Raw genomic sequence first — 27,773 nt, forward strand, 5'->3', positions numbered from 1 at the left:
CAGCCACCAGAGGGCGCGCGATACGGCACTGCGACCGAGAGAGGGCCCACGGTCGAAGAGGCGAAGACGCAGTTCGAGCATTAAACCTTTCAATATACAGGAAGGATGGATTCGGTTAGCAGAGGGGCATCTAACGCTGGTCGGCGAGGCTCCCGGGGCCCGGTTCGAACCAAGAGCTGCAGGATGTAGACACTGGCCAACTCTCCATACAATGAACTCCCACGGGAGGCCCCGGCATGAATGCGGCCTTTACACCGGAACACTAGACGCAGCCGGAGAGGGAGTGTACCCGAAAGGCCTCGAAGGCGCTTGCATAGAGTCAGTACTTACGGAGTCAACATCGCTAAGCCACCTGTAACTATTAGTATTGTATTTTCCTACTAAGCCTTTACCTATTGTACACTCAGAGTCAACTTAAAGGGTGTGTAACATTTGGTATATGCAAATCAAGATGGCCTCCAGCAGCTGGAACACTCACAGCCATGGAGTCTCTACTGACCGCTGCATCCATTGTGATGGCGCACCCTTAGCAAAAGGGACTGTCCCGACTGATGCAGCCCTAGCTTCAGCCACAAGACCTGTCCCTTCTTTAAGTAAAGGGTTTGTACCCACCTGTATATTATCCAAAAGACCTGTATAGGCCGGGGTCAGGCAAAACTTTAACTTCTCACATTCTTCCACAAAAGAGCTGAACTTGCTGGCATTCTCAGGTCAAGAGCCTGAACCCATTATCATCTCATAAGGTAAATAAACTGTACTTACAGGTTTTTTTTTTACACAACCCACCGGGACCATTAGCCATCGTAAGTGTCTTAGGCAGTCACGTGCACCTATTGCAGCTCTTTAGGTAAAGGTTCTGGCAGTACATATGGTAGATTTTAAACCAAGGGCAGGTGCATTCTGAACCCCTTTGCCCCCCACACTGGGGTGCCTATAAAGGACCAACTGAAATGTCATGAAATTATGCTTTCCGAGTTAATTGTTATTTGTCACCGTTTGCATGAGGCTTTTTTTTATGCTAGCATGCACTTTGTGTAAAAAATATTTTAAAGTGTGGCAAGTTATGTTGAGATGTTTGTTCGAGAAGAAAAGATCTTTTGGTAAGAGATTTTCTATGCGAACCACTCTGTAGAGTAAGTCCCAAGGCTATTTATGCAAAGTGCTTTACCCTTTTAAAAACAAAATGAAGCAGATTGGTGTCATGCGAAATGTAGAGTTCTAGATCAGGAAAATCAGTATAGTTAAAAATCTAGTGCCGGTGGGATGGGGCACATTGTCGTTTATTTTGGTCATGCCTACAGTCGCAAAGATAAAGTAAGACACCAGTCTCGGAGCTGATGTCCGAACGGCTTGTGTTTCCCACTTGTTTGGCTCATGGACAGAATCCCAAACTAATGCAGACAGACGCAGATTTCAGGGCCTTCACAGGGAAACGCCGCAGTCCAGAAACAGCTACCAGACGCGAAATAATAAAAATACTTTTCGTTTTAAAAAAAACACAGAAAAGCACCAAGAACAGTTACACAATGATCAATATTAATTTACCTTCGTTTTTAAAAACTCTCGACATAAAGGGGAATAAAACGATGCGTTTCAAAAGTTTGTGTTTAAGGTTGTCTTGAACAAGTTCAGCTAGAGGTCAAGCTTCCTGTGTATGAAGTAAACTGTGGTAGAATGCGCCCTGAAAGGAAGAAGTCGAGGAACTCAAGGCGATACATATATTCTGCTGGTAGCGACAAGGTAACCCTATCCCCTCAGACTAGCCTTCCTACGCCATACATCTGAGCTCTGACACCACTGTCTCCTGGAACCGGCAGACACACACCCCTCACGCAACCCGATCAGGTGCCGACTTAGCAGACCAGAAGCCGCAGGTCGATAGTGTTTGGTGGCTGCTGCCTTGTTTTTATTGTGCTAGATCCACTCGGGACTGCCAGTGGTGGGCCTAGAGGTGCACCCTTTCCAGATGTGCCCAGCTGTGGGATGAAGTTCCGCTTATTCCAACCAGGGGGGTGTAATGGGTCCTTACCACAGCTCAGGTGACGCAAATACTCTTCAGTGGGACGAACACGTAGAAAAAAAATCAGACCACTAACACTGCTAGGTTCTTAAGACAGTCCCCTTTTCCAAAAGCAAACGAATGATCAATTTCCTGGAGTGTGGCTACCCTCAGGGCTCCCTGGGGCAAGGGGGGAGGTAAGCCCACCATTTACGTTTCGCATGAGAGACTGTGCCTTCTAACGGGGCCTATCAGGTGAAGTCCAACTGCGGAGAAACACAATGCAAGCTCTCCTTGGAAGAAAGCCCAAGGTCAAAAGTACTGCTGTGGCCGGATACTCTTGGCACCTGAAGAAGATACGCCATGTCAGGCTCAGGGGAGGTCTCCAGATGGGGTTCTCCAGAAGAGAAATGGATGAAAACACTCCAAGATGTGGCTTCTCTTTGTCTACACCAAAGACCCCACATCTTCTCCCCGGTCAAACACCCGTGCTTCCCAATTCCATGACATCCTTTCCATTTGACTGCCAATTTTTCAGGAACAAATGCCCCTCTTTCTACAGCGAGGATGCGGGATCTGAGAGGCGCACAGCTGCCAAATTCGGCAGACCACCCCAGAGAGCGAAGTGTGGGCTTGGAAGAGATCGCAAGACAATACGCAGATCAAGCAGAGGACCAAGAAAATTGTTGTGTCCTGGTTCATTTTCATCCAGAGGGACAACAGCGCGGAGACAGGTGGGAAACGTAAACACCAGTACCACCACGAAGAACAAGAAGAGGGTGACTAGCAGATATTCGCTGGGTGACTTAAGAAGGTTAATAAAGAGTATTTGTAGTGGAAGACAGAGTTCCGAGCAGGGATGACTAGTGTTCTGTTCATCAGGGAGAGGACTCTAAACCTCCTCTCCCCGCAAACTGGTCGACCCCTGAAATCGTGATAATTAAGAGCAATAATTTTACCTCTCGACGGCCTGTTGGGTTCAGATTGGACTGTATTCTACAGTAACGCTTTGCACCACTTTTGGTTCAATTATACAATGGACAACAGTTTAAGGGGAATTAACAGTGCAAGCAATGCATTTCTTAAGATCCTATCAATACACAATGGAGAAAGAAAGGCGGATGTCCAATATTCACATTCAAAAGAGGAATTGCAGCTAAATGTTCATGATTCTTTTCTAATTTTCCCCAAGAGGCCAGGATGGTTCAAAACCAAGGCGTCACTCCTTTGAAGTTTCACCAGTTCTGCTTCTCCTTACTAGTTTATTTGTTTTTACATTTGAAAAGCATGAGATAACAAGCACTGACAAGGCCCGTCTTGCATTTTGAGTCCAATCCAAAATATTTTCACAAGCGTACTGCCTTAAAAAAATTAAACAAAAAAACAATTGCTTTTGGTATACAATACCCATGAGATAACACGTGTAATGGGTAACAATTCAGTGTACTTTTTAAATGTAAAATAGTCCCTCATGCACTGCAATGCAATGCAGACACTTTCTATGGGTAATAATACACCACCAGCCAATAGCATTAGGTGATAAAGATATTTTTTTTTCTGGGTGGAACGACAGCCCACACTCGCTCTATTTTTAAAGAATTGGCAGCAGTAGACCAAATAAACAGTTAGGCTGTCAAGCCAGACCTAAAAAGGAACTTGAAACTGCAAATATTGCCAGTAAGTCCACTGTCCATCCTAACCAACCAATAGATTTATTGTTGGGAGTATAATCAATAACGCGGCCTTTGGGCAGTCAATGTTTCAGACCATGTGTTGTGTCCTGTATACGAGAGCATTATTACATTTTGATGCAATATAAAAGAACACTATAATGATTCAACATTTTGGTACTTATCAAGGAATTTCCAACGCCAATATCACCTTCATAGCCATACCAGCACCAGATTATGGCAAAAAAGGCGTAATGGCCCACTGCTGGAGGAGGCCTGGTCACCATAGGGTTTGGAAAACCAGTGTTAAATTATACAGTCGGACCACTTACAGGCCCAGTTCAAAGTCTTTCTATAACAGCACTGTGCAGAGTTTAAGATAAAATAGTTCCGAATCCTCGTTACATTGTCAGGCGTCACATCGTTAAGAGTAGGTGCCTAATGCCCCGAGAACGCCTAGGACAGTCTCCCTAAGGGTGGGAGGTATTCAGCTGTATACATTGTAACACCTGCCAAATAAGTACACAAAGTATCTTGAGAGGAAAATGATGGGTTTGTGAAAATCCACTCCCACTGGAGGGTTACATTTTGTGGATACTGGATTGTGGTTTGGGGTAGACATGGCCAACTTGGGTAGCGTGGGGTGTTACAAACAGAGACACCCGAACTACAAAGAGACTGTTGAATTGGGTCAACATTGACTAAAAACCTTTGTTCCTCCCCATGCATACATATGTATATTTGCATGGGGGACACGGTGTCAAAGGTCACTTTTAGTGGCTTGAAATTGTTGGAAGACTTTTAGGCCTTAATCTTGGTCTTCACGTGCAGCACCACATTTGTACCCTGCAAGGCTGCACTGTAGGAAAAGAGTGCTCAGAGCCCCATACTTAAACCCCATGCACTACTTCCCCTCATCTTTAAGAGCTTTTTGGAATGTCACAAGTTTCCGGAGCATTTTGGAATGTCTCACATGTTTTTGTACAAGACAAAACACGAAGAACAACAAACCGGGCATGAAGGACAAGAAAAGTCAGATAAGGCAAAACAAACAGTGTACAAAATAACATTTTCAAACATCTCACAGCAAGATATCTGAGCTTCAAAGATATTTTGTCATTCATTTCATCAAGAATGTATTTACTTGATGGAAGGATAAGTCTGTACAGCAGTAAAGATAGAAGTCCAATCACCAACTTGAGTTCCCAGGGAGGTACTGGAGCAGACACAGGGAAGGGAGATGGCAGATCCATCATGCGGGGCTCCAGAGAACGACGGAGGGATGGTCCATGCAGAAAGCGACTTTGAAAGGGGAAGTTGGTAACAATCATGCGGGATTCTTGAAGAGACTCCAAGAACTTGTCATGAACAGAAAATCACCAAAAATAAAAGGATTTACAGAAAATACCCAAAGAGAACTCAAGAGAATGAAGATATAAGAGGATGATCCATTTGGGGTTGCCCAGGTAGGATGGATGGAGGGAAGGAAAGTGGATGAGGAAAGTGGTACTCACTTCAACAAGTTCTTGCCATATGGATATGGGAATACCAGCAAGAACACTACACAGGCATGAAGTGGAGCAACCATATAGGCAGAAGACAGAATCAAAGGGAGGGTCAGAGGAATGGAGCACAGGCAGCCCCATTGGATTTTCCACATTTCCAGTTTCTTCTAGAGATCCCACCCGCCCCATGTCTCTCCCTGCAGCTACTGGGTCGCAGGAGATCAACGGCTAATAAGTACTTCTTACTTCTACTGGGCGAGTTCCAGAGGGTGGCAGAAGATTTCGAGAGCCTTTTGTTGATTATAGAGTCCACATGTTTAGGGAGATTTACTGCAGATATCGAGCACCTGTTTGTACCTAAAAAGGGAGAAAATATAGTTCGTTAGGCAAATTGTCAATGGTCCCTACAGTTTTGCTTTCTCCCTGCCCCATCTGCACTCTGGCAGTTATCCGTATAATTGAACAAGCCACCATTCTTGTGAACTTGTGTGCTCCCAGGCCTGTTTTGACTAAGACAAATTAACAAGGACCTTCCACAATTCCAGGCCACAGTGTACTCTCCATGTAAACTATCATGAGTAGGTTGGCAGATGCAGCTACTACATTTATTTAAATGACTCGTTTTCCATTAATGTGAAAGGCCGCATGGATACCACCATGAATGACAACATGCATAGTTGCTTAAGAAAGAGGAAGATGAGGCACAGATCATCAACAGGCTCACCCTGAAGGTTTATGAACTTATTAGTTATGTACACAACTGCACAGGCAACAATTCCAACGCTTCGCCATGTATAGGACTCAACGGTAGTACCTCATACATACATGGATCATGAGGAAAAACAAAGTAGCTACAAGCAGCCAATTTGATGTAATCGCAAATAAGTAACAAAATACTGCGGAACACCGAACATGGTAAAGTAGTATTAACTCCACTTTATAGCGTGGGATAAGACCCGTTTTTAGACTGCTGTGATGACGTTTGGTAGCCCTATAAAAAATTTGAAGACAGTGGCATATTTCACCCTGCCTAACTGAGCAAATCTTCGGAAGCCTCAACTTTGCCACATCCGTGGTGGTACAGCCCAATCTCCTTTAGCCAAAGACAGTGCAGACAGCCTTCTGCCTGTACAGACAAATTTGCCACAATCTTTGTTGCCTCAGGTGCTGTGTAAAGATCGGGCAGCGAGTGCAGAAGTGTACCTGTAAAATCCCACCTTAGCCATTTTATGCTGGACAGCCACCATCCAAATGCCATCTTCCCACCAAGGTCCTACAGAACATGGCGGCCTCTCATTACATAGCATTCATGGAGTCCCAATATATGCTTGACCCTAGCCAACTGGGCGTCTGGCCCATGCAAGGGTCAAAAGGGATCCTCTTCAAGGCAACCGTATCCATACTGGACACCTCTCATAGTCTCTAATCACACTTGCCGATGGGAAAATAAACCCCTTCACCATATCCTCGGCCCTCTGAAATTTCTTTCATCATAACTAGTGACTTGGAGTAGCTTGGATGGGGGACTTCTGCTCAGACCCGCATATGGCTATCTTAAGAGTCGACAAAGCAATCCCTCCACCCTCCTGCTCTGACATTGGCTGCCAGGGAATCCAGCCAGGATTTACCACCCCTATCCAACTGATCGCCAGATCTACATAAGACTGAGGACCACTGAACCTACTCGCTGCCATTTGCAGAAGAAGGTCCTGGATGGATGGAATCAGACTAAGGTCAAATGGCACACTGGAAGGCGCGTCTCTACAGCTCCTGCACAAACTGCTCAATCATCCACCCAACCCAGTTGACCACTAACATTTTCGCAGTCTGCAATAAACCTACATTTGCACACTCAAACTGCAATTTCGGTCTATCATACTAAATAGAAGCCTTAACGAAATGGATCTTCTTAGACTCTCAGATGAAGCTTCTTCTACAGTACGCAATACCGTCTCAAAAGGAGTGGTTGGCACCTGAAGAAACTAAAAGGTTCGAGTACCTCTTCCCTTCTTATAGTATGAAGTTCACAGTGGGCTTAATAAAAAACACAAAAACTGGAGAAAATTAAAAGAAGACTTAAGTGAAACATCTTCAGGATATGGCAATGAAACAATTTAGTTAATTTAATACACTGTATGACCAGCACCAGGTGATGAAACTGAATTAGAAAACACATTAATTCATTAATCCAGTGGTTATACCAGTTCCAGGTCAGCGGTGAGGCCGAGATTTTAACCCCTCCTTCCAGACTGACATTATGACAGAGACCTTGTGGCCCTTAATAGGTTTGTCCTGGCGCTACCTCTGTACTCTTTAGTGTCACGTTCCTTTTACCCTACGACAACAGTATATTCAATGTGTACATATTTACACTTCAGGGCCTTAGTTTTTGGTGCGTCCGCCAAAACTGGAATGCATCATTTTTGCTCAAATGTCCCACTGTGAACATGAATTTCTTTTAGTGCATCTTGCTAAACCTACCCTCTGCCCTATTAACGAGCGCATTCAAAATCAGTATATTTACCACTAAAGGAATATTAACGTGCCACAAATTTCCTCATTAAAGCAAGCGGCAACTAAGCACAAATTTGTGGAGATCTAGATCGATAAATCAATTTTTCCAGACAACCTGCAACAGTCTTCCAGCCCAACTGAGGAAGGTGGCATGAGGGCTTTATCCGTTTGATAAGAGACCATTTTAGAATAGACAGGCTAAGGATTAGCAGAGTCTTATCAGACTAAGCACCTTGCGAATACTGGAAAATGTATGCGCGAGAGCAAGAAACGGTTCATAAATCACAAAACTGTACAACGGAAGCCCTGCCCTTCTTCTTCCCATGGTTGCCTGACTCACATTCCGCAGTAGGGTAAGCACTGCTGCACTAACGTACAATCATAGTTACAAAGACGGGGTGACCCTATATTCCATACAGGAACTTGGGTATACACAATAAGCACAAACATATTATTTGGGATATGCCTGTAAACTATTGCTGTGTGCACACACCAGTAATGGTCAGGAGCCCCTGTACATTGATCAAATTCGACAATTTATTTTTCAAAGGCTATTGTATGATAACCAATAAGTAACATAAATACCACGGATGGCCAAGTGGTCAGCATTTTGGTGGATAGTTAAAAAAAATAAAAGGAAAAAAAAAACAATTATACAAAGGTTTCAACAGCTGCATATATAAATAAAAATTATCTTTTGAAATAAGAATATGGTGGTTGGACCGTGTGAACATTTCACCACACAGTTGTAATGGCGCAGGGTCTTGTGAAGAAAAGAAAACATGAAGGTGCCCAAAATACAAGTTTCCCTCTTATTTAAGACAAAACACAATTTCACCAGCAAGTAAGAGAATATTGCACTGCAGCTAGTACTCTACTCCCTGAGATCATCATTTTGATGAAGAGTATGGTATATGGCTGGTGTAGAAACAGTTCTATCGGACCAGAGACAGCTTTTGTCTCTGCGTTTACACATGAACTTGAAGTAAAAAGGAGTGAGTGATGGGGAGCTTACGCATGAGTGACAGTCATGCCAGCAATAATGCAATCCGCCGCCTATGAAACCAGTAAAGGTACACAGCCAACACCCAACAAGGCTGAAGCTCCATCTAAGGGTCAATCCTGCAGCCTCTTAGCTCATGCATCAATGATGGCGCGAAGGGGCAATGCCAACCAACATGTTGTGGACTAGTATAGTCAGGAGAATTCTGAAGGGGTCTGTCCCGCAGAGTACATCAGGACCTGGTAGAGTTAGTCATGTACTAAGCTAATTTCAGTTGCACAGCTAGCGCTACGGTCAGGGACGAGGGTATATGTACAGCCCCCCGCTTCATTTCTGCTGAGAAGGCAAGGGATCCTCACCTTAGACTTTAAATCAAGATTTTGCAGTTTAGTCCAAGAGCAAATGACTGAGTTTCAGTACTCTGGGAATCTGCAGACACAGTTAAAGAGCGAAATGAAAATGAACTGCCACTCACAGTGCAAGTGCAGGTCTGCTGTGGCCTCAAGCCCCACTCAGGGGTGCTGGGGCAAAAGGGTGATGGGCAGAGTTCAAGACTCTAGGTGGATGGAGGGTTGCCACAGGTTTACAAAGAGCTCTCATGAGCTGGCTGGTAAAAAGTCATTCTGGCTTTCAGCCTGGAAGTCCATTTTTTCCTGGAGCTGCAGACGGTGGCAGGAGGAGGGCAGTGCCTAGGAGACGGAGACTTTCTGCAACGTCGCGTGCGGGCGCCTGCCACAGCAGGGCACCTTACAACAGATTACAGAACCTTAGTCTGCCATCGCTGAGAACCCAGCAACGATAAGTAATACCAAAGGGGCTTTCAAAGACATCAGACTGAGAACACACAAGGCAGTAATGATCATTTAATCGGATTCCGTCCTTAAACCGATCGTCTCCTTCCCCGGTGCTACAAGGTCATGAGCACACGGCGGGAAATTCGGGGACTGTTTAAATCAAACGTTTTCAGGGCCTTGAGTCAGGCCAGAGAGCAAACAGTATAACCTAGAAAAATATGTACATGAGCCAGGAAGAGTGACCACTGTGGTGTGAATTTATTTTTGTAGCCCATCAATCACTTGCCACAGCCTCAAAGACGGGAAGGGATATCAATGTGGGGTAGACCTACTGTGGTCTACTCTACCCACCCGCTGCCATGTCTCGCTATCCACAAACCGTAACATCACTTGCAGGGAGCCCGTACGCCATGCTTCCACCATATCCCACACTGCCACGCTATGCCACAGGTATCTACGGCGGCATTCTGCATGTAGGCCTCAATGAGCTGGTTCTCGCCAATGATGTGCATAAGGAGAACCAGGACACAACGTGGTTGGTGCAAACCGGCAATCCAACACAAGGTACTCACAGCACAAATTCTTTAAGTGAAACCACACAAAGAATGCAATAATTAACTACACTATGCTGGTAACAAAATCTCAAACAGATCAATGAGCTGAAGATTCTCCATCCAAGATGGAGGAGTCATAGACTCAACACATTTAAAGAAACTCTCTTACTCAATGTTTTGACATACAGCTGTTTAGAATAGTACCCAGATAACAATAATTTGCAGCTTCTTATGTGCGCCTATATACTCAGAAAATGCAAAAAATGCAGGGAACGAGCAATTTGATCATATTGTGGAGATGAACACCAAAGACGCACCAACAGATCATCACTGGTCTCCTGGAGCAACGCCAAGCGCCATAGTTTATACAGAACTCTTGAAATTAATTGTCACTAGCAAAACTGCAAGTTAAACGTTCTTGAGGTTCCACGGTCTGTAAAGGAAGCTGTGCATCTACAGCGGAGAGGCCACAGGAAGAATCTTTTCCAAGGCCGATGGGTTGCAAGGAACCTTTACTGCTGGTAAAATGGCTCCCAAGTTCTGTGGTTTGTACAAAAACCTTAACACACTCACATCTTGCAAGAGCCCAGAGATGGAACATCTTTCAAGGTTTTTGGTTGTAAAGAATTTAAACATCAGAAGCAGAAAGAAACCAAGGGGTGAGAGATCTTCCAGGACAATGTTCCACCAGTGGTTCACTACGAATAGTAGGGTGCCCATCGGCTGGAAAGGTCCTCTAAGGTTGCATGGATTCCAAAGAACCTTTGTGCCCATGGGCGGGACATTTTTCTGCTCAATTGGTTTGCACAAGACTTTGCCCTGCAGTTGTTAGATACCACTAGTGGAAACTCTTCTAGGAGTTGTTTGTAAAAAATAAAAACAATTTAAAAAACATTAGCAGACCGTATGTGAGCTTTGATGTGCAGTTGGGCTGAAATCATAGTTGGAGAACAGACCGAGGACTATTTTTCATAAATCATGGTTTTAAAAAAGCTTTTCGCTCACTAAGGGTAAAATGCTCTACATTTGCACCCACAACTAAGCATTGGCACCCGTGTATATAAGATTACAAGTTGTGACGATGTCTTAATATATTTGTGTTACCTGTCCCAGAGAATCTTTTGTGACGCGACACTTGCGACCCCCAACAGAACTGTGAAACCACTGTGGTCGGGTTTACGTGTTTTTTTCAAAATTACCAAACAGATCTGGTGTTTTTCCTTTCATAAATCTGGCCACGTAAAACCTTGTCAAATTTGTGCATTTTTCGTGGGTAAGCCATAATATTATAAACACTGCAGCTGGAAAGGGGAAAAGTCTGGTATTAATGAACTGGCCGCTATTCCAACCTAAATGTGAAGGTAATACGGCACTATGGAAAACCCCTGCCGAGCGGTATCCGCATTACTGAACCAAAGTACCTGCATACTCGCCATGAAGGCCACTGTGTAATGTTCATTGCATGTCTAGCACAGCCATGAGGAAAAGCACATTCTTATCAAATTCTTTCTGATTCACGTGGACTCCTGCCCATCTTTTACCTTCACATTGGGCAGATAATAAAAGAGATATCCCAGTTTTGGGGAGAAAATTAAATCTAGTTCAGGCTTTTACTGAAACATGAATTCAGCTTCCCAGTCACCTTTTAAAAATGTACAGCGGAAGACAGAAAAGTTACTTGCCTGCAGAGGTAGTTTTGCATCTATCCTACAACCTAGTTAATGGAGTGAGAGAGAATCTTGTTTTTTGACCTTATAGTGAACAATTTTTTCTCTCTGCATAGGTGTTCAAAACCAAAGCCCTCACGAGTAGGTCTCAAAATTCCCTCCTCTGTGGACATGGCTCTAGATGACAGTTTCCTCCAAAGGAGTACAGATAGTCAGTGGTGTAAACCTCAGGCTGTTAAAATCAAAATTCAAGTGCGACTGCATAGAACGATGGTTCAGAACTAGACACTCACCGTGCTAGCCCTCGTCAAATGTTCGATGTATAGACAATCCTGCCTTTTGAATCCTGGGACTAGTGACTCCGCATTAGGACTACATGCGGTTCCTACAGACTACTCTTCAACCATACCTACACCTGGCAACGCAGTCTTGCAAGGACTACAAACGAGACATATGCCTGCACAAAGTACGGCTGCAGCTGTGACTCTGAAAAGTGCAACAACACCAGGGGAATGAGTCATGTTCCAGGCTCATTGAACTGGCTAAACAGTGAAGCCGAAAAAGGACCTGCTGGTGAAGTATTGACACCATGTTAAGAATTGATTAATTGACGGGTCTCCAACATGATACCTGGAGAAATGAGGAGCAAAGGGAATATGGTTGATTTCTGTTGAAGACCAATCGTTTCAGTTTTGGTTCTCCATTAAGGGCGTCGGGGGCCTGCCCCCTTAAGTTTTTGCAACAAAGTCAAAATTCCTTTCTTTTTATGCAATCAAAGAAGTAAAGCTACAATCACACGCGCACTGGCGGAGGACTGCACTTGCCCTCATTGTTCCCTGTAAACAAGGATCGAGCTTTTGTTATGTGTGGCTGCGCATGGACAGTGCATTTGCCGGTCTGGTATTATCACAGCCTGGAGGCCTATGATGTCACCAGCCTGGCAAAGCAATACACTTGTGGACTGACCACCACCTGAAGACGGTGTGACGAAGTTTGCCAAGGGCGCTTCGGGAGCGCTACAGCACCAGGGGCTTGACGTCAATCAGGGACTGGAGTCTCAGCCGTCCCTCCCTTTCTCAACTCGTTACAGTTTGGGGTGGAGTCAGCAAGCCTTACTAGACCCATCCCACCCTAAAAACGAATTATGAAAGGGTGGGGTGTGAGGGTGCAGGCAGAAAGCGGAGCTCGGGCACTGCTATATCGTGACTGGCTTGAGCGGAGAGCCGCACTGCAGAGGTCAGTCAAACAGAGGAGCACGGTGCACCGTGCAGCAAGACCTCAGACAGCACTTGGATTCCTGCTATCATGTGGGATTCGAGTGGTGATCTTGTGAGAGTGCGGTCTCAGTTTTCTCATCCACAGCTACTGTCTTTCTGGCCTGGGAGTGCCTATGCTGTCCGGTTGGGTCCTGGGGGTATCCATGTTGCACAGTTTACATGGAATTACACTCAAAAGTGGACAATGTATCAAAATAGTGACCATGGAATTTGGATCTCTATCCGGCTACAAACTGAATCTACATAAGACGCAAGTTCTCTTCACTGGCACTGATCCTCTTTCAGGTGTCAACACTGTCTCGGAGGCTGTATACTTAGGGGTCAAAATTGCCTCGAAGGTTGAAACAATTGTCAGTCTCAATCTCGATCCAATTCTAATCTCATCTAATAGAATGCTGGAAAATCTGGACTATTTACATCTATCTATGGTAGGTGTAATGTCATTAAGATGGTGGTTTTCCCAAGATTTCTTTATTTCTTCCGCTCAATTCCTCTTCTTATACCGAACCTAGTTTTTACAAAAATAGAAAGAATGTGTTCCCGTTTTATTTGGGGGTATATGAGGTCAAAAGAGCCATTAAGAAACTTACTCTACCAATGGCAAGGGGGGGGTTGGGTTTCCCCAGTTTCAGTACTATTATTGGGCGGCAATGCTCCAATATATGGGGATTTTATTTTTTGGCCCTCAGGTATATTTTGATCCTGCTTCTTTACCCTCCATATACGAGCTTGTTTTAGGGCCAGAAGCCAATTATTTATTCTCTAAATTTTTTGAGCCCAGCTATTACAAAAGAACCAGTTTTAAGATCTTGGTGGCTGCAGCTGCAGTCTGGTTAAAAGTGCATAATCTTTTTACTATAAGGGAATATAATCGATACATGCCACTAGGAGAAATAGGGAAACTTCCTATGATTTTTTCAGATTCAATCATGCATAGATGGAACACTCAGGGGATTAGAGCCATTGGGGACTTATTTTCTAATAACCAGCTGAAGTCTTTCTCTGAACTTCAAGAGAAATATGGGCTACATATATGGATTTTTTTAAATACCTTCAGATTCGAAGCTTTTTAGCTAAACTTATCGCAAGAGGTCAGATTAGTTTAGAAAAGAATCCAATTTTGGAATGTATAAAAAGGAAATGTAAGATATCCCAACTGTCCAAAACTATAACTGCAACCAAACAGGACGATCTTGCCTATTTTGAGCAACGCTGGGAATTGCGGCTGGGGATAGTCGGTGTTGATTTACAAGTAGTTTTGAATCTCTTGGATGCTGTTATATTCTCAGGCAGCTATAAAAGCCAATGCTATATGGCAATCTTTGATTTGTACTATTCTCCAGCGAAGATAGCCAAATGGGGTACAAATAAGGGGGATCGATGTCCTAGATGCAGCCAGAGGGCTGCTGATCTGTTGCACATGCTATTTGAATGTCCTGTACTTATCTCTTTTTTTAAAGAAATACACTGCTTTTTGAACTCAGGTTTAGGAGTCTCGGTTGATATCACACCACAATTAGTACTCTTTGGTTATGATTTTGTTCCCAACAGCAGAAATCGCTCAACCCCAGAGAAAGGCTTCTTGTTTCTGTGTATGGCCGTTTCCCGCTTAGCTCGGAGGCACCTTCTTTTTCTATATGGAAAGCTAAATTGTTATCTTTGTATAATTTGGAAACTTCTCTATATAATCATAAAAGCTCACGAAGGAAAGAATTTGGGTTCGCATTATGGGCCCCAGTGAGGAACTGGATTTGATTATTATACTTCTTTTCTGTGTATGCTCACTTATTATTGAATGATTATTGGTTGTTTTTTCTCTTTCTTTCTGATTGTAAACTTGCTTCATCGATGCTGATTTATCAAAAAAAAAAAAAAAGTAAAAAAAAAAAAGTGGACAAATGTGGGCCTCAAAGATAAATATCACTCATACGTGTCTGCTCGAACATACAAACATGCATGTCAAAGAAGTGATTGATTAAAATGCCAGCTCACATAAGCAGTCCGGTTTGTACAAGTAAGCACAAAACATTGCACAATTTGCCGGCAGCTAGCAGAGTAGAAAGAAAAATCACCGGCCGTTTTGTCTAAATGGAAGAAATGATGTTGATCTTTTTTCCGCCACAGAGCAACACTGACCCCTGGAAGAAAGAAGTTGAGCATAATAGAACAGAGGTATAATTTAGCACCATTTTACACTATGTATCGGTGCGACGTTTTAAATCATTTAATTTGTGTCAGTCCAGTTTTTCAGGAGCAAAAATGAATGTATGTAAACACAAAAAAAGTTTTAGGATCCATAAAAAACAGTCCAGTTAACCACAATTCTCTAGAGGGTCCAGAGACGGGTATGCCCAGAAGTGGATCTCGTGCTCACTGTGCCACTGAATACAAGCTAGTGTGGCTGATTAAGGGTAGTACCCCGAAACAGGTCCCATGATGCTTGTTTCCGGTTCAGGGAGGACCTAGCCTAGCCTGGCAGTTCGGGCTGCACTGTTTCCATAGGGCGCAGGGCCAAGACTGATTTGCATATGGCTGGGTCCAAACTGAGGGGGCGTGGTTAGCAAACAAACGATGGATCAAACCCAGATCTGTAACTAGGACTGAATGATTGATTTGTTCAGGATTCCATCCATCATCTGATCTTCTTGCCATGGTCTTAATGATGCCTGGAGTCAAATCTAGTTTATATATGCACATAGAAAGCTGGACAGGTTTCCCAGGCAATGTTTAAACACCCATGGAAAGCAAACAAGGAATATGCCTTCACTGACGTATTGTCGGAACAGAAAATATTTATGTTCCAGAAGCGTATATTGTCTTTAGGCAATGCCTTATGCCGAAACAATGCTGTAGTAGGAGAACGTGTAATTAAGCAATAATTTTCCTTCGCTGTTTGCTCATACTCAAGGTCGCACTAGGTCGAGGCTTACGCATTATGGAAAGGCTTTCTTGTCCACTGGTATATATTCAGCTTTTTCGAAGGTGTAATATCCGAATGATCATTTCCTCTGCTAAATATGTTCACCTTTCTCAGCTGAGAGCTCGGCTAGATGACCAACTTAATATTATGTATCCTTTATAAAATACAAAAGTTCTTATTTGTAGCTTCGTTGTTTGGTAGCACACTTCAAACTAATAACTAACTACACCCTGCCTAAAGAAAGACAGATTGTACCTTACACTAACAAATATTTTAGCATACATTTAAAATTAAATTTCTCATTCACTATCTTCAGTCTAACAAAATTCATGCTAATAATTAGCACGCTCTTAAAATGAATGGTCTTAAGTTACCATAGCATTATAGCCCACTAACAAGGGCAATACCGGTTGAAGGTCTTCGGCATGAGTTATAGACCAAAGCCACGAGCTCTTGCTCATTCTATTAAAGAACTATGTTGGAAAATTCACCATTGTCCCTCCTTGTTAAAATATTTTCTTAGAGGGGGTATATCTCCCTTTAAGCCAGAGAACCACTTTCAGGAAAGTCATGCTTGCCCCCTGCTCTACCACAGCCTAATGCATGATTTCATTTTACGCCTCATCACTTTCAAACTTCACCAGCCGCCACTGAAGGGTTTGGGCTGTTTTCATAGCAGATGCAACTGTCTGAACTGCCTTGCCGTGGTATAACTGACACTGTGTTGCAGAAAAGGACCATCTAATAATCTGGCATATCATGAAGACAGCACCTTAACCCTCTTGAGGTAACCGATGTGCCTGTACTAAAATATATGAATATAACAATTCCAGTTGTGTACATTCCTCCCAAGCTACCGAGGTCATCACCCTAGCATTCCGAGACATGCCCAATCAAGATGCTGTTGGGAAGCAGGCACAGAAAAGGGCCCACGGTCCTGGGTGCAGTCATTGAAAAACCATGCACAAAAACAATCCTACATGCTCCTTCTTGAGTGTCATGGAGGAGACTGCTAGCCACTCAGATACAGAGAATGAAGATATTCAGCAGACCAGATGTCGAGGGACACCAAAACAGATAGCACATTCACATTCAAAGAAAACACAGAAAGCAACTCCTCGCAGGGCCCTGCTCCCATGCAGTCATGGCTGCCACATTCCCTACATCCCCGTTCCTGGGTCGCTGGAAGACCTGCAGTCATCTCACCCTCCCTAAACCCTGCTCCCAGGACAGAGGTCTGCCTCCTCCCATCCACTACCCTCATCCCATGTGGGCTTGTATGCCACCTACTTTACAACCACCCAAAAGTCTGAACTCAGGGAGGCATGTCTGCCCTCCACCCACATTGCCATGTTCGCCACTTGCACTATACCCACCAGATCCCCCACACCTTCTTGGAACATATGCCAGCTGCCTGCTCTCGAGTGACTCTTCCACCTAAATCCAGGCAGGCATATTGGTCTTCCATCCACCACCAACAAATGCAGTCATGTCTGCCGGCTGCCCTCAACGCCCTGAGAACCGTGACTAGATGCATGTATGTGTGCCACCTGTCCTTCAACCATCCAGAACCTAGTCACCCACTGGCATGTCTAATACCTACCCACCACCCACAGAACCCCGTGGCAAGGCTGGGTGCACAGAGAAGTAAACAAAACGATGCAAATACATTTTGTGTGGTGCAGACGTTGCTCAGTATTCATGATGCTTTCACCACTGCAGGTTTTCCTCCAGGTCAATTTTCCAAGAGGTTACACTGAATTTATGGTTTAATAAGGCCAAACTGTAGGACACAGAACCGAGTTCCAGTGACAGTGCAAACCTGAAACCCAGCTCGGATCACTCAATGGTCATTTCCGCCATACACCACATCATTGTGCCTTTGTCATGCACACATATGCCTGGTCCAGAACTGCATGCTGCATGCATCACACGCTTGCACCACCTGATCCAAGTGAAGAGCTGGCTCGCTTCTTAAGCTCCATCCCCTCCTGCGGGGCCTCCATGACATCTTGGTCGTCTTCTATGCAAGTTAAACACTAGGTCAGCAGTGAGAACATCCTCCGGAGCGCACAACAAACTTATGGCTATCCTTTGAGATTTTCACCGACGGCGGTACAGAACACACTTTTATTAAAAACCTTGTTGTAAGGGCACAAGTACTAAAAAAAGAAGTAGGGGACTCTCCAAGTTAGGTTGTATCACAGGAAGGGACAGGTTCCTTTACCCAAGGATTAACAAACTAACTCTGCTGCCAGCCTACCCCACCAGGCGTAATATTCCATGTGCAGCAAATTTCCATGTAGATGTGATTGCTTTAGCTGCCTGGTGGTTAACACATTTGATGGAAAGATCTGTTTTTGTCTAGCACTAGTTTTGACTTAAAATAGCATACAGGGTTAATGCGCCTCCTGCAAAGCACATAATGTAACAAGCAGATGGGAGGTTTTATTTTATTTAGATAGGTAAGTGGGTTACTGCTTTGAACACAAAGATCATTTTATTACACACAGTTGCATTGTAATCCTTCTAGTATAGCAGAGTGAGCTCTGAAGGATATGGGCCTCCTACACCCAGTAACCCTCACAGTCTTAAGTAACACATTCTGTGCAATGATTACAAACGTGTGTGATTTATTGTCAGTATAATGTGTAAGTTTGCTGTAAAGTGATCTGAAACCCTATATTGGGATGAATAACGCTGTACAACAAATAAAAAATACTGGTATTTAAATTGTTATTTTGCACTGGGACAGAGTAACACATCTGACATGCTTACAGTGTATGAATATCTATTATATATGGGGGGTCCCAACACAAATCTGTGCCTCTCTTGTGCGCCTTTGAAGTGTTAACAAGCTGCTGCTTTTGTCTCCCTTCCTCTGCATTTACATCTAGGTGTGAGGCTACAGGCAGCCCCCAGCCTGGATACTCAAAAGAAGGCCAAAGGGGGCCCTTAAGTTTGGCCTTTGTGATGGCCAAGGTGGAGTCTCAAAAGACAAAACCCCACTCCTCGTCTGCACGTTGCTGCTCGGAAGGAAAGTAGATAACAAGCAGGCGCTGCTGAATGTACCCCGGTGTCTCAAAATTACACTGGGACGAGTTCAGCAAATTTTAGAGTGGGGCTCAACTTCTTGGCAGGGTGGACGGCGTCCACCCTGTGTAAATAGTGGGTGGACGCCCTCCACCCACGTGTACCCAGACTCGAGCTCTGCTTGTTGCGATGTAGAAGATCTCAAACTACCCAAAAACATCCACCCCACAGAAGACGGATGCTTCCAAAGGCTGCAAATCAGAGGAGTCCCTGTCCTGGTTTGTAGTGCGTTCTACATGAGCTGGGTTACTCGGGATGCAGCTCCCTGGAATCAAGGCCAGCTGCGGACAGGGAATCATTCGTTCGCCTTGCCTCTGGAACGCAGATCACTAACTGCACATTGGCTGCAGCACCTGGATTTGGTGCGAGAGTCACTGGCGCCACAGGTAACGTTCAGATTCATTCTTCACTATTTGTCCCTAGGGTGAGGTCAGTGTCTGTTCTGCTTGCTGTTTACTTGCGCTGGTCAGGTCATTCGTAAGGTTGCCTTTCCTTCATTCCATGAGCTGGTGGTAGATTGAGCTATTTGGTGCAACTATAAGAACTTTTTTTGTTGCAATTATTGCTGGGATACAGGTAGACACCCATATTTTTGTTGTTGTTGACATGAATGACAGATTTTTAGTTAATTATAAGTCCAGCATCTGTACAAGTGATACTGAATGCCACAGCACGTGTAGTGTGCCACTTAAACTCCACTGCACAACCATTGGCAAATGTTATGTCCATGGCACAGATTATCGATATTTTGTGCGTGTAGCATTTACTGGTTAGTATTGTCTTTGCTTTAGTTTAATAAGTACCATCTCTCATGGCTCACTATTATATGGTAATCCACCCCTTCTGACGCAGTCTGCCATGCTCAGAAGGACAAAGGCAAGAAGAGCCCGACCCGCATGCAGTTGAAGAACAAGGGCTCTGTTGTGGTTTATTACTGGCCCCTTTAAGTGCATGCCAGGCAGCTCATGCCAGGAATGCTGTGAGTTCCTGGTTAGAGGGTACCAAGCTGGTCAGTTGAGACCAGAGACACGGAGGGACCAGCAGCATTGTTGGGGGGGAGGGGGGGTATTTTCCTTAACTATTAAAGACACCCTCCAATTACACCGACTTCGTGTTTCAACAGGTTCTCCATCACCGATGCTGAACTGCAGATTTGCCGCAAGTATCTCCCATGCCTACAGTTGTCTGACGCGGATCAGACTGGATCACAAAAAAAGACTGGCGCCTAAGCGCTTCAGAACTATCCTCAAGGTGCGGAGACCGACTTTCATAACACCACGATGGTTGTAAGGTCAGGTGAATGTAAAACTGTGGAGGCCAACAGTGAGACCAGAAGCAAAGACTCAATCATCGGGATACATGAAAGGGCATGCTTTAGTGCACTTCACAGTCACATTCATTGAGCAGCAACACTTCTAGAGTTTGTGTAACTGTACAGTGGGTATTGGTATTGGGTACCAGTTGTGAAATGGGGACCTTGGACACCAGAAAATTCCACCATGCTTTTTCATGAACATCACTGTTTCAAGGTACTCTTGAAAATAAATTTTTTGAATTGATGGGATACATTTCACGGTGGTGTCTGCAGACCCAATTATACACGGGGGAATGGGTCTAATGCGCAACACCCATGTGGTGCTTTCGGATAGGACGATGATATAAAGCGGGGTTCTGGGGCACGCTCACCATCTTTCGCCGGGGAATTCTGGTGCAGCGCTCCGGCCCACGACCATCGCTGCTGGCGTATCTCGGCCCATGTCTTCTTGGCTGATCGCTGGATGACTGCTTCGTAGCGTTCCTGGAGGCAGAAAGAAGAGAAGATCCTTTAGCACATATGGGCATATGACCATACTACATACATGGCACATTCCGTGCCATGTAACAAAGTAGCTGTTTTCTGGAAACTATCAATGGATATTGATGGATCATAGAGTGGTGGGGTGATGTGTTGTGGAGTGACTGCAGCGGAGAGTGAGTGGAGCAGGAAAAAAAAACTATAATATTATGGAAGTGGTGAGCCAAAGTCTGAACGCCAGCTTCTTGAATGCGGAAGCAGACAAGACGAACAAGGACTCTAAACAAAAGCACAGGCTGTGGTTCTGACACTGTGGAACATCATCAACGTGCCACCTGTTCCATTGGCCTCAAAATCCAGGAGCCGCAGCAACGCTGGTGGACCGAGTACAACATGGACGACTTCTAGTTATCTGTAGTTTGTATTTTATTCCCCATGCAAATGTGGTAGTCAAATAGGGACACTAAAGAATCAAAGGTTCTCTTGGCTCCTCTTTGCCAATCACAGAGTGGTCCCCACCAGATCACTCTTCATGGGTAGCGCAGACCACTGCAAAGCGCAGTGTACTCTAGCACCCCTACATAGCCACTCATCGAACTTCAGAGACTGAATAACCAAGGTGGAATATAAACTAGAGCACCCAGAACAAGACCGTAATATGAAGCAGGGGCAACAAACCACTCAAACATGCCCATGATGCACAACTAAATAAAATATATAATTCTTAAAAAAAGAAAAATCACTCTTGAATGATCTGGTTGTTGTAATGCCTACATAAGCTTGTTTTAATTGCTACCACAATCACAGTTGGAGACAATGACTAACATTTTTCAGGTGTTAAATATTTAAGCCAGTGTATGTATGTGTGTGTATATATATATATATATATATATATATATATATATATATATATATATATATATATATATCCATCCAATTACCACTCCGAGGTGCTTTCCGGCACCGGAAAAGAGAGACGGACAACTTCTTTTTTGCTGATACTGCCAGCCGCAGTACCAATTTATTTAGATCATCTGTCTGGTGCAAAGTAAGAAAAAAAGCGTTTCTGCCAACTCGGTGGCCTTGCTCACATGAGCGCGTCGCAGGAGAGTGACGTATTTATTTACAAAAAGTGACACAGTCTCATGATTGGTTAATGCCTTGTAGCGTAGATATAAACATAGAGAAAATACTTGCAAAGTTTAGCATCATAATGTCAACATTTCATTGGTCCATTGGCAAGTAAACAAATATATACACACGAAATTGTTATGTCGGAAAAAGTAACTGGGGAAACAAGAGAGACATGCACTGAGATTACAACACTGTCTCCAAAATTAATTGTTAACAGTTCAAGCTAGAGCGTCGAATGATGAAAATGAGTCAATTGATGGCAACTTCCTCTATTCCTATATTTATTTATTCTCTCTCAAAGTTAGAAATGCTGGGTTACTGGGAGAGCTTGTAATGGAGCTCAGAGTCCTCACTTCCTCCAGGTTACTGCCCTGGTTTGCGCTTTAAGAAACCACTGCCTAAAAGACGGGAAACCCAGCCCTAGCATGAAAATCACTTATTTCATCAAAAGCCCCGTGCTCAGTACAACGACTAATGTTGTTGCCACAAAAAAGCAGCATTGTGCTAATGGGGAACTAGTAGCTATCTGAGATGAGCAGCATTTCTAACATGAAAAAATACCCCAGCAGCTCGGATGTCCGGTTTCTATATTTATACTGAATTAGAAGATGGTGTCAGCTGGATTACATCACCAGAAGAGTGCTATAACCAATAGCATGAGGCGACAGAAATATTCCTTTGGTGGTAGTGAAACCCGTTTTATGTATATGTTAAAGAATTTCTACCAATAGGTATTGCAGATCGTTGCAATGCCAAGCCGTTCATAAAAATGCACAAGATTTTTCACAGCACTTAGATTGCAGTCTTTACGCAGAAAGTCTCTTACAGAATTTAAAAAACGCCTGGATGTAGAAACAAGCTTTGGCGAAGAAACACACTGGCTAAAAACAACATTTTTGGGGCTCATAAAGACAAGCATGGCCATAATAATCCCTGGCATGGACTAGAACTACTTTGCATGTGGCTGTGTTCCTTGTGAAAGAGCAGAATGCCATCACTCACAGTGAAGGTAGCCGATAGCGGAAGTGGGACAACCCACTGCACCATGCTATATGCTGTAGTCGGTAGGAGTCCCAAGTAAATGAAGAAACAGCAGACCAATGGTGGCAGGTGGCTGGCTGAATGCCCGTATGGTTAAGTATATGTACATCATTTTATTAAAATCCAAATGACTTGTGTAACGCAAGATCTAAACACCCAGGTGCTCTACATATCAAACACGGCCACTAAAACATGAAGCACAGAGTGAAAGCCCTGGTGCTCAAACAGGCCCTTTACAGCTTGTCACCATGGAGACATCCACACCTACAGAAATGTGTACACAGACCTTTCACTTGCACAACCCCTATCCACTTACAACGCACAAATAGTAACAGACTTTCCCAGCACTCCATGAGAATGAAAGAAAACAACTTTTAAAGGGGAGGTCTAGCCACATGTCTACATTTTGGCTTTGAGGCTCGGCAGAGTTAGTAGGTGGAAACAATTACAGTGGCATTGCATGACACTACCTACTGGACAGTAAGTGGCTTGTTGTTTCACATATCCTTGTTTTGCCCAAGGAATCCGGCCACTGCTGTGCACGATATGAGAGATGTCCAATCAGTGCAAGCATGAACACGAGTATTTCTTTATATCCCACAGGATTCATTGCCATCTTGGATCAGGAGGAACTGCATTCACAAACACAAGACATAGGGCATTTGTTCTGCTGTAGTTTTTCTCTGGTAATGACAATGGTATGAATGTATGGGAAGGAGAGCCGTTGCCCATAACTGGTAAGAGCTCATCAGCAAACACGTTTGTTAACAAGGAAATTTGAGTCAGCCCTTAGACAATTGTGTTTTTCAACGACAGATAGCAATAAGAGTACAATTCTAAACCATTCCTTAGCTCATGTACAGAGTTCCGCAGCTCTGTGAGATCTGATTGTAGCAGCCATCTTGGATCAGGAAAAATCATGTTCATAGAACAGAAACTTAAGATCACAAGCTCGGCAGCCCTCATGAAATGACAGCAACATGGTTTTAGCATACATGAACCAGTAGCAAGGCTTAACCCAGATGCACAAATGAGTCTAAATACCAACCAGAAGGAGTCCTGTTTGTATGTTTGAAACAAGAATAAACGTTCAAGCTAACCTGCTGTATCTGAGCAAGTTTCTCATAAAACCTTTTGTTTGCCACATATCGCTGTCACGCCAAGAAGAATGGAAACAAAACCGAGACATGCCTTTTTTCTCTGTCTGCTCGTCTTTTCCTTCAGTCAAAAGCAATACAAACAAGGCGGAGTTAGCCTAGCTATGTACAACAGACTGTCTTTCCCCATTTTTAACAGAATATGTGAACTGAAAGGGATGGAAAACTCCTACTCACATTTCCACGGCTTCGAACATAAATTGACTGCATAAAATGGTGACAGGAAATAGGAGCTAATCACCGATTTGAAATAAAGACTAGCATGCTAGCCTAGATCGCCGACTGAGTCAGCCCTGAGCACCATCCAGATAGGGGGAAAACACTTTAGATTCCGTCACTTTCCCATGCAGGAGTCGATGGAAATATACATGTCGCTATAAACGGTCCTAACCTGTCCAGAAAGGCAGGAGAACTGGGAATTAAAAACGTGTTGTGCCCTCTACCAAACAAAACCCAAAATGCTTTGCTTTATAAATGCTTTTTTGTTCATACAGACATGCCTAATTCCCTACAACATTTATTTTTTTCCTTTGTTCTCTACAGCAGAGATCATTTAATTTTTTTAATCTGCAGTGATTGGAGATCACTGGTGCCATGTCCCTGTGGGGAGGGACTTCCTGAAAGTAAAAAGGACTTCACGTATAATTTAGCAGAGCAAAAATACTACGCGTCGCTTCTGCATCAAGAAGTCACCTCGAGCCCGCTCACTACATCAGTTCTCACATAGGTGGGCTCCAGGCAGGTGCGATATTTTAGCGGCAACACATTGAAAGAAGCAGCCCAAAAGAATTTTAAATCTATTTCAAGGCGATACTCTTAACAGACCCAGTCACATCCAAACTTTCAAAATGCAGAACATCTCAATGACATCAAAAAACGTCCCAGGGAGGAAAAGCCAACTCTGGTTACGCATATGGCTGTAGCCATAATTTGAAGGGGCTAGCGGTAAAGAGAAACAAACAGTTCTCTTTACCTATTACAGCATCAATAACAATCACCAATCAATAAGCATTCTAGAATGTTCCTTTGGTTTGATGATATCAGCTTGGGCTTTGAGACCTACTGTGACATCATTCACTAGAAGGTTCCCAAGGTATCTGCTGATCTAGCAGTTTTCTCCAATAATATTAAAAAAGTTTCCCATACAACGGAATTTAACGTATTTAAATCATAAGTGCAGACAGATGCGTCGAGCGGGGGTTTGGGGTGCAGGGCATGGAACATGCATCCACCTCCACACAGCCATTGTAGGCCTACTGAAGGACCTGGGAGACACTATCAAAAACTGAGGCTCAATGACGCAATCACCTTGTTCTTCTCATATTTTAGTCTTTGCCGCTCTTCTAACACTGCTCGGCGCTTGTCCGCCTTCAGCCTCTGCTCCTCGAGCCTCTTCCGCCTGTCCTGCAGCTGCTTCTCCCGGAGCTGTTTGGCTTTTTCTTCTTTCTCCAACCAGACAGATTTCTTGGCAGCTGAAAAAAAGAAACAGCATGGATCACAATTCAAATTATCCACAGATGCTGAGCGACTTCTCGTAGCGATATTGAACTTGGTTACTTGTATAGTAAACATCACAGAGTAAATCATCAAAGCCCTTTTACGAATCGAATATGTGGTCAGACACCCCCAGCAGACACTGGTCCTTATGAGTTGAGTTTGACACTTTTACACAATAACAGTAGGCCTGGGCGGTAAACTCCGCGATGCAGTTTTTCCCACTCTCTGTAGAGCATGAAGTTCCCAAAAAACTCCACGTAGCAGAGAGGAGCAGAGTTTTACCTCGTTCGCGGCTCACCAACATGAAAGTTGGCGAGCGTGAGCAAGGAAAATCCAACGCTAGACAACCTCCTGGCGAGACTTCTCAACGTGGGGAGTCGTGGCAGGTTGCTGCTGCTCACATTGAGAAACCTGACGCTTGCGTTGAGGAAGCTGCCGCTCAAGTAGAACTCAAAAGGCAGAAAGAAGCTGCGCCCTCTTGCACTGCATGTGGTACCGGCCGTTCACACCGATTTTACAGAGCGACAAACACCCATCTCTAAAAATCAGCGCGACTTACCTCACTTCTCCGCTTGTGGAACTCTACAGAGGGCTGCGCTCCACCCAAGCATAAGTAACAGTATTATAATTTTGTATACTCTTAACACAAAAGGCCCTCCTTCTCTGGCCTACACGGGAGAGGCTGATCATATGGGCGGGCACACAAAAGGATACCTGGTGAAAAGATGTTTAGAAGGCACCATGTGACGGGCTAAGCCCAACAGGTAGGCCACTGGAATTCTGTGACCACAGCATTTTCAGAATAATTGAGCCTTTATTGAACCTGCCACATAATCCACCATCTGCTGCATATTTTGCACACTTAAAAAAATAGTGTGGGGCGGGGGCTGGTGTGTGGTTTGCACATGTATGTTAGTTCTCAAGTCACAGGTTGTCAATACCAACTCAGCAATTCTTCCTTTTACAGTTGACAGATTGACTACCAGCGAATTAGGTAACCACAGCAAAACTTAATCTGTGGTGCACTAGTGAAATATGTGAAAAACAACAGGAGAGAGAGGGAGAGTCACTCTTGTTCCCCCTAGGCTATATATTCAACAACAACAAAAGAGTGAATGTTTAATCTAAAAGGTAGGACAGCACAAAGGAAATACTTATTTCTTTAAAAGAACCCTCACTCACCAACCTGGTTGGTGACATGCTTCATCATTGGGTTCCCACCAGAGGCCGAATGCCTCCCTGGTGTGCTACAACGCCTGAGTTACAGCGGAGCAGGTTTATTTTGGGGGGGTGCAAGGATGTGAGTGTTGGGAGTAGTGTGAAATTTTAAAAGGTGACAGGTTTTTACCAAAAATAAATTTTAATGGTGGAAAAACCGGCAACCGTTAAAAGAAGTGTGACGGATGTTGACTGGCTGGTTAGGTTGACCAGGACCATCCGATTTGGTAAAATGAGTGAAATCAAATGGTCAACATGTTTCAGCTTATCTATGCATGTTCGCTAAGCATTCTTCAGGACCGTGAAATAGCCTTTGACATTATTGGCATCCTTGATGGAATGTCAAGATTGCCTCAATGAATCAGAAAGAGGGGAATGCTGTTATTAACCAGCATCTGAAGGTAGATGAAAATATGAAGTGGGGCATGAAGAAGGCAGGGACATATGGCTTGTTTGTGATGGGAGAGTTTGGGTAGAGGGCGGGTGCTAATAGCCTTACTGCCTACATGCTGATGCCATTAACAGCTAGTAATTACCACTCATTATGCATCCTCACCTTCGATCCCCAACCATAACTGTAGGGCAGGTAATTAACATTGCTCAATATTCGCATGAGGATAAGAATGCTGAATTATTATTGAATCAAAGATCACTGCCGATAGTTTGGGAGCTCTTCTGAATCCAGGGTGGTTTTAAACATTGAGCTAGCACCTGTGGTAGTTCGTTGTGCCTTCTCTCCGCCTTTCACCACACACTCCCTGAAGAGGAGCCATTCTCGTGTAAAGAGTAGCGGCTCCTACACAATGGTGGAGGAGCGCCGCCTCACTGCCTGGCACAGAACCAGCAAACGGTTCCTGGCTCTGAGCCAGCTTGTGCATGGAGGGGCGGGGCATGGGAGGGTGGAAGAGGAGTGCTTGTGCACTCCCCAAGTGCTC

The 27,773-nt window shown here is 44.2% G+C and overlaps 1 protein-coding gene across 9 annotated transcripts in view; it reads right to left on the reverse strand.

Annotated features, from left to right (window-relative positions):
- MAP7D1 (MAP7 domain containing 1) overlaps window positions 1-27,773 on the reverse strand; it is a 267,976-nt gene that overhangs the window by 67,548 nt on the left and 172,655 nt on the right. For 3 of the 9 annotated variants that reach the window (XM_085647952.1, XM_085647951.1, XM_085647950.1), the window contains exons 4-7: window positions 25,432-25,595; window positions 20,683-20,794; window positions 17,849-17,926; window positions 5,421-5,531 (exon numbers count right to left, since the gene is read on the reverse strand). In XM_085647952.1, coding sequence (XP_085504078.1) covers window positions 5,421-5,531; window positions 17,849-17,926; window positions 20,683-20,794; window positions 25,432-25,595 — 465 coding nt within the window. The remainder of the gene's footprint in view (window positions 1-5,420; window positions 5,532-17,848; window positions 17,927-20,682; window positions 20,795-25,431; window positions 25,596-27,773) is intronic. The other 6 variants (XM_085647958.1, XM_085647957.1, XM_085647956.1 and 3 more) reach the window with 3 other exon arrangements.

The sequence above is a fragment of the Triturus cristatus genome, chromosome 3_2, assembly GCF_964204655.1.
Source record: "Triturus cristatus chromosome 3_2, aTriCri1.1, whole genome shotgun sequence".
NCBI lineage: Eukaryota > Metazoa > Chordata > Amphibia > Caudata > Salamandridae > Triturus > Triturus cristatus.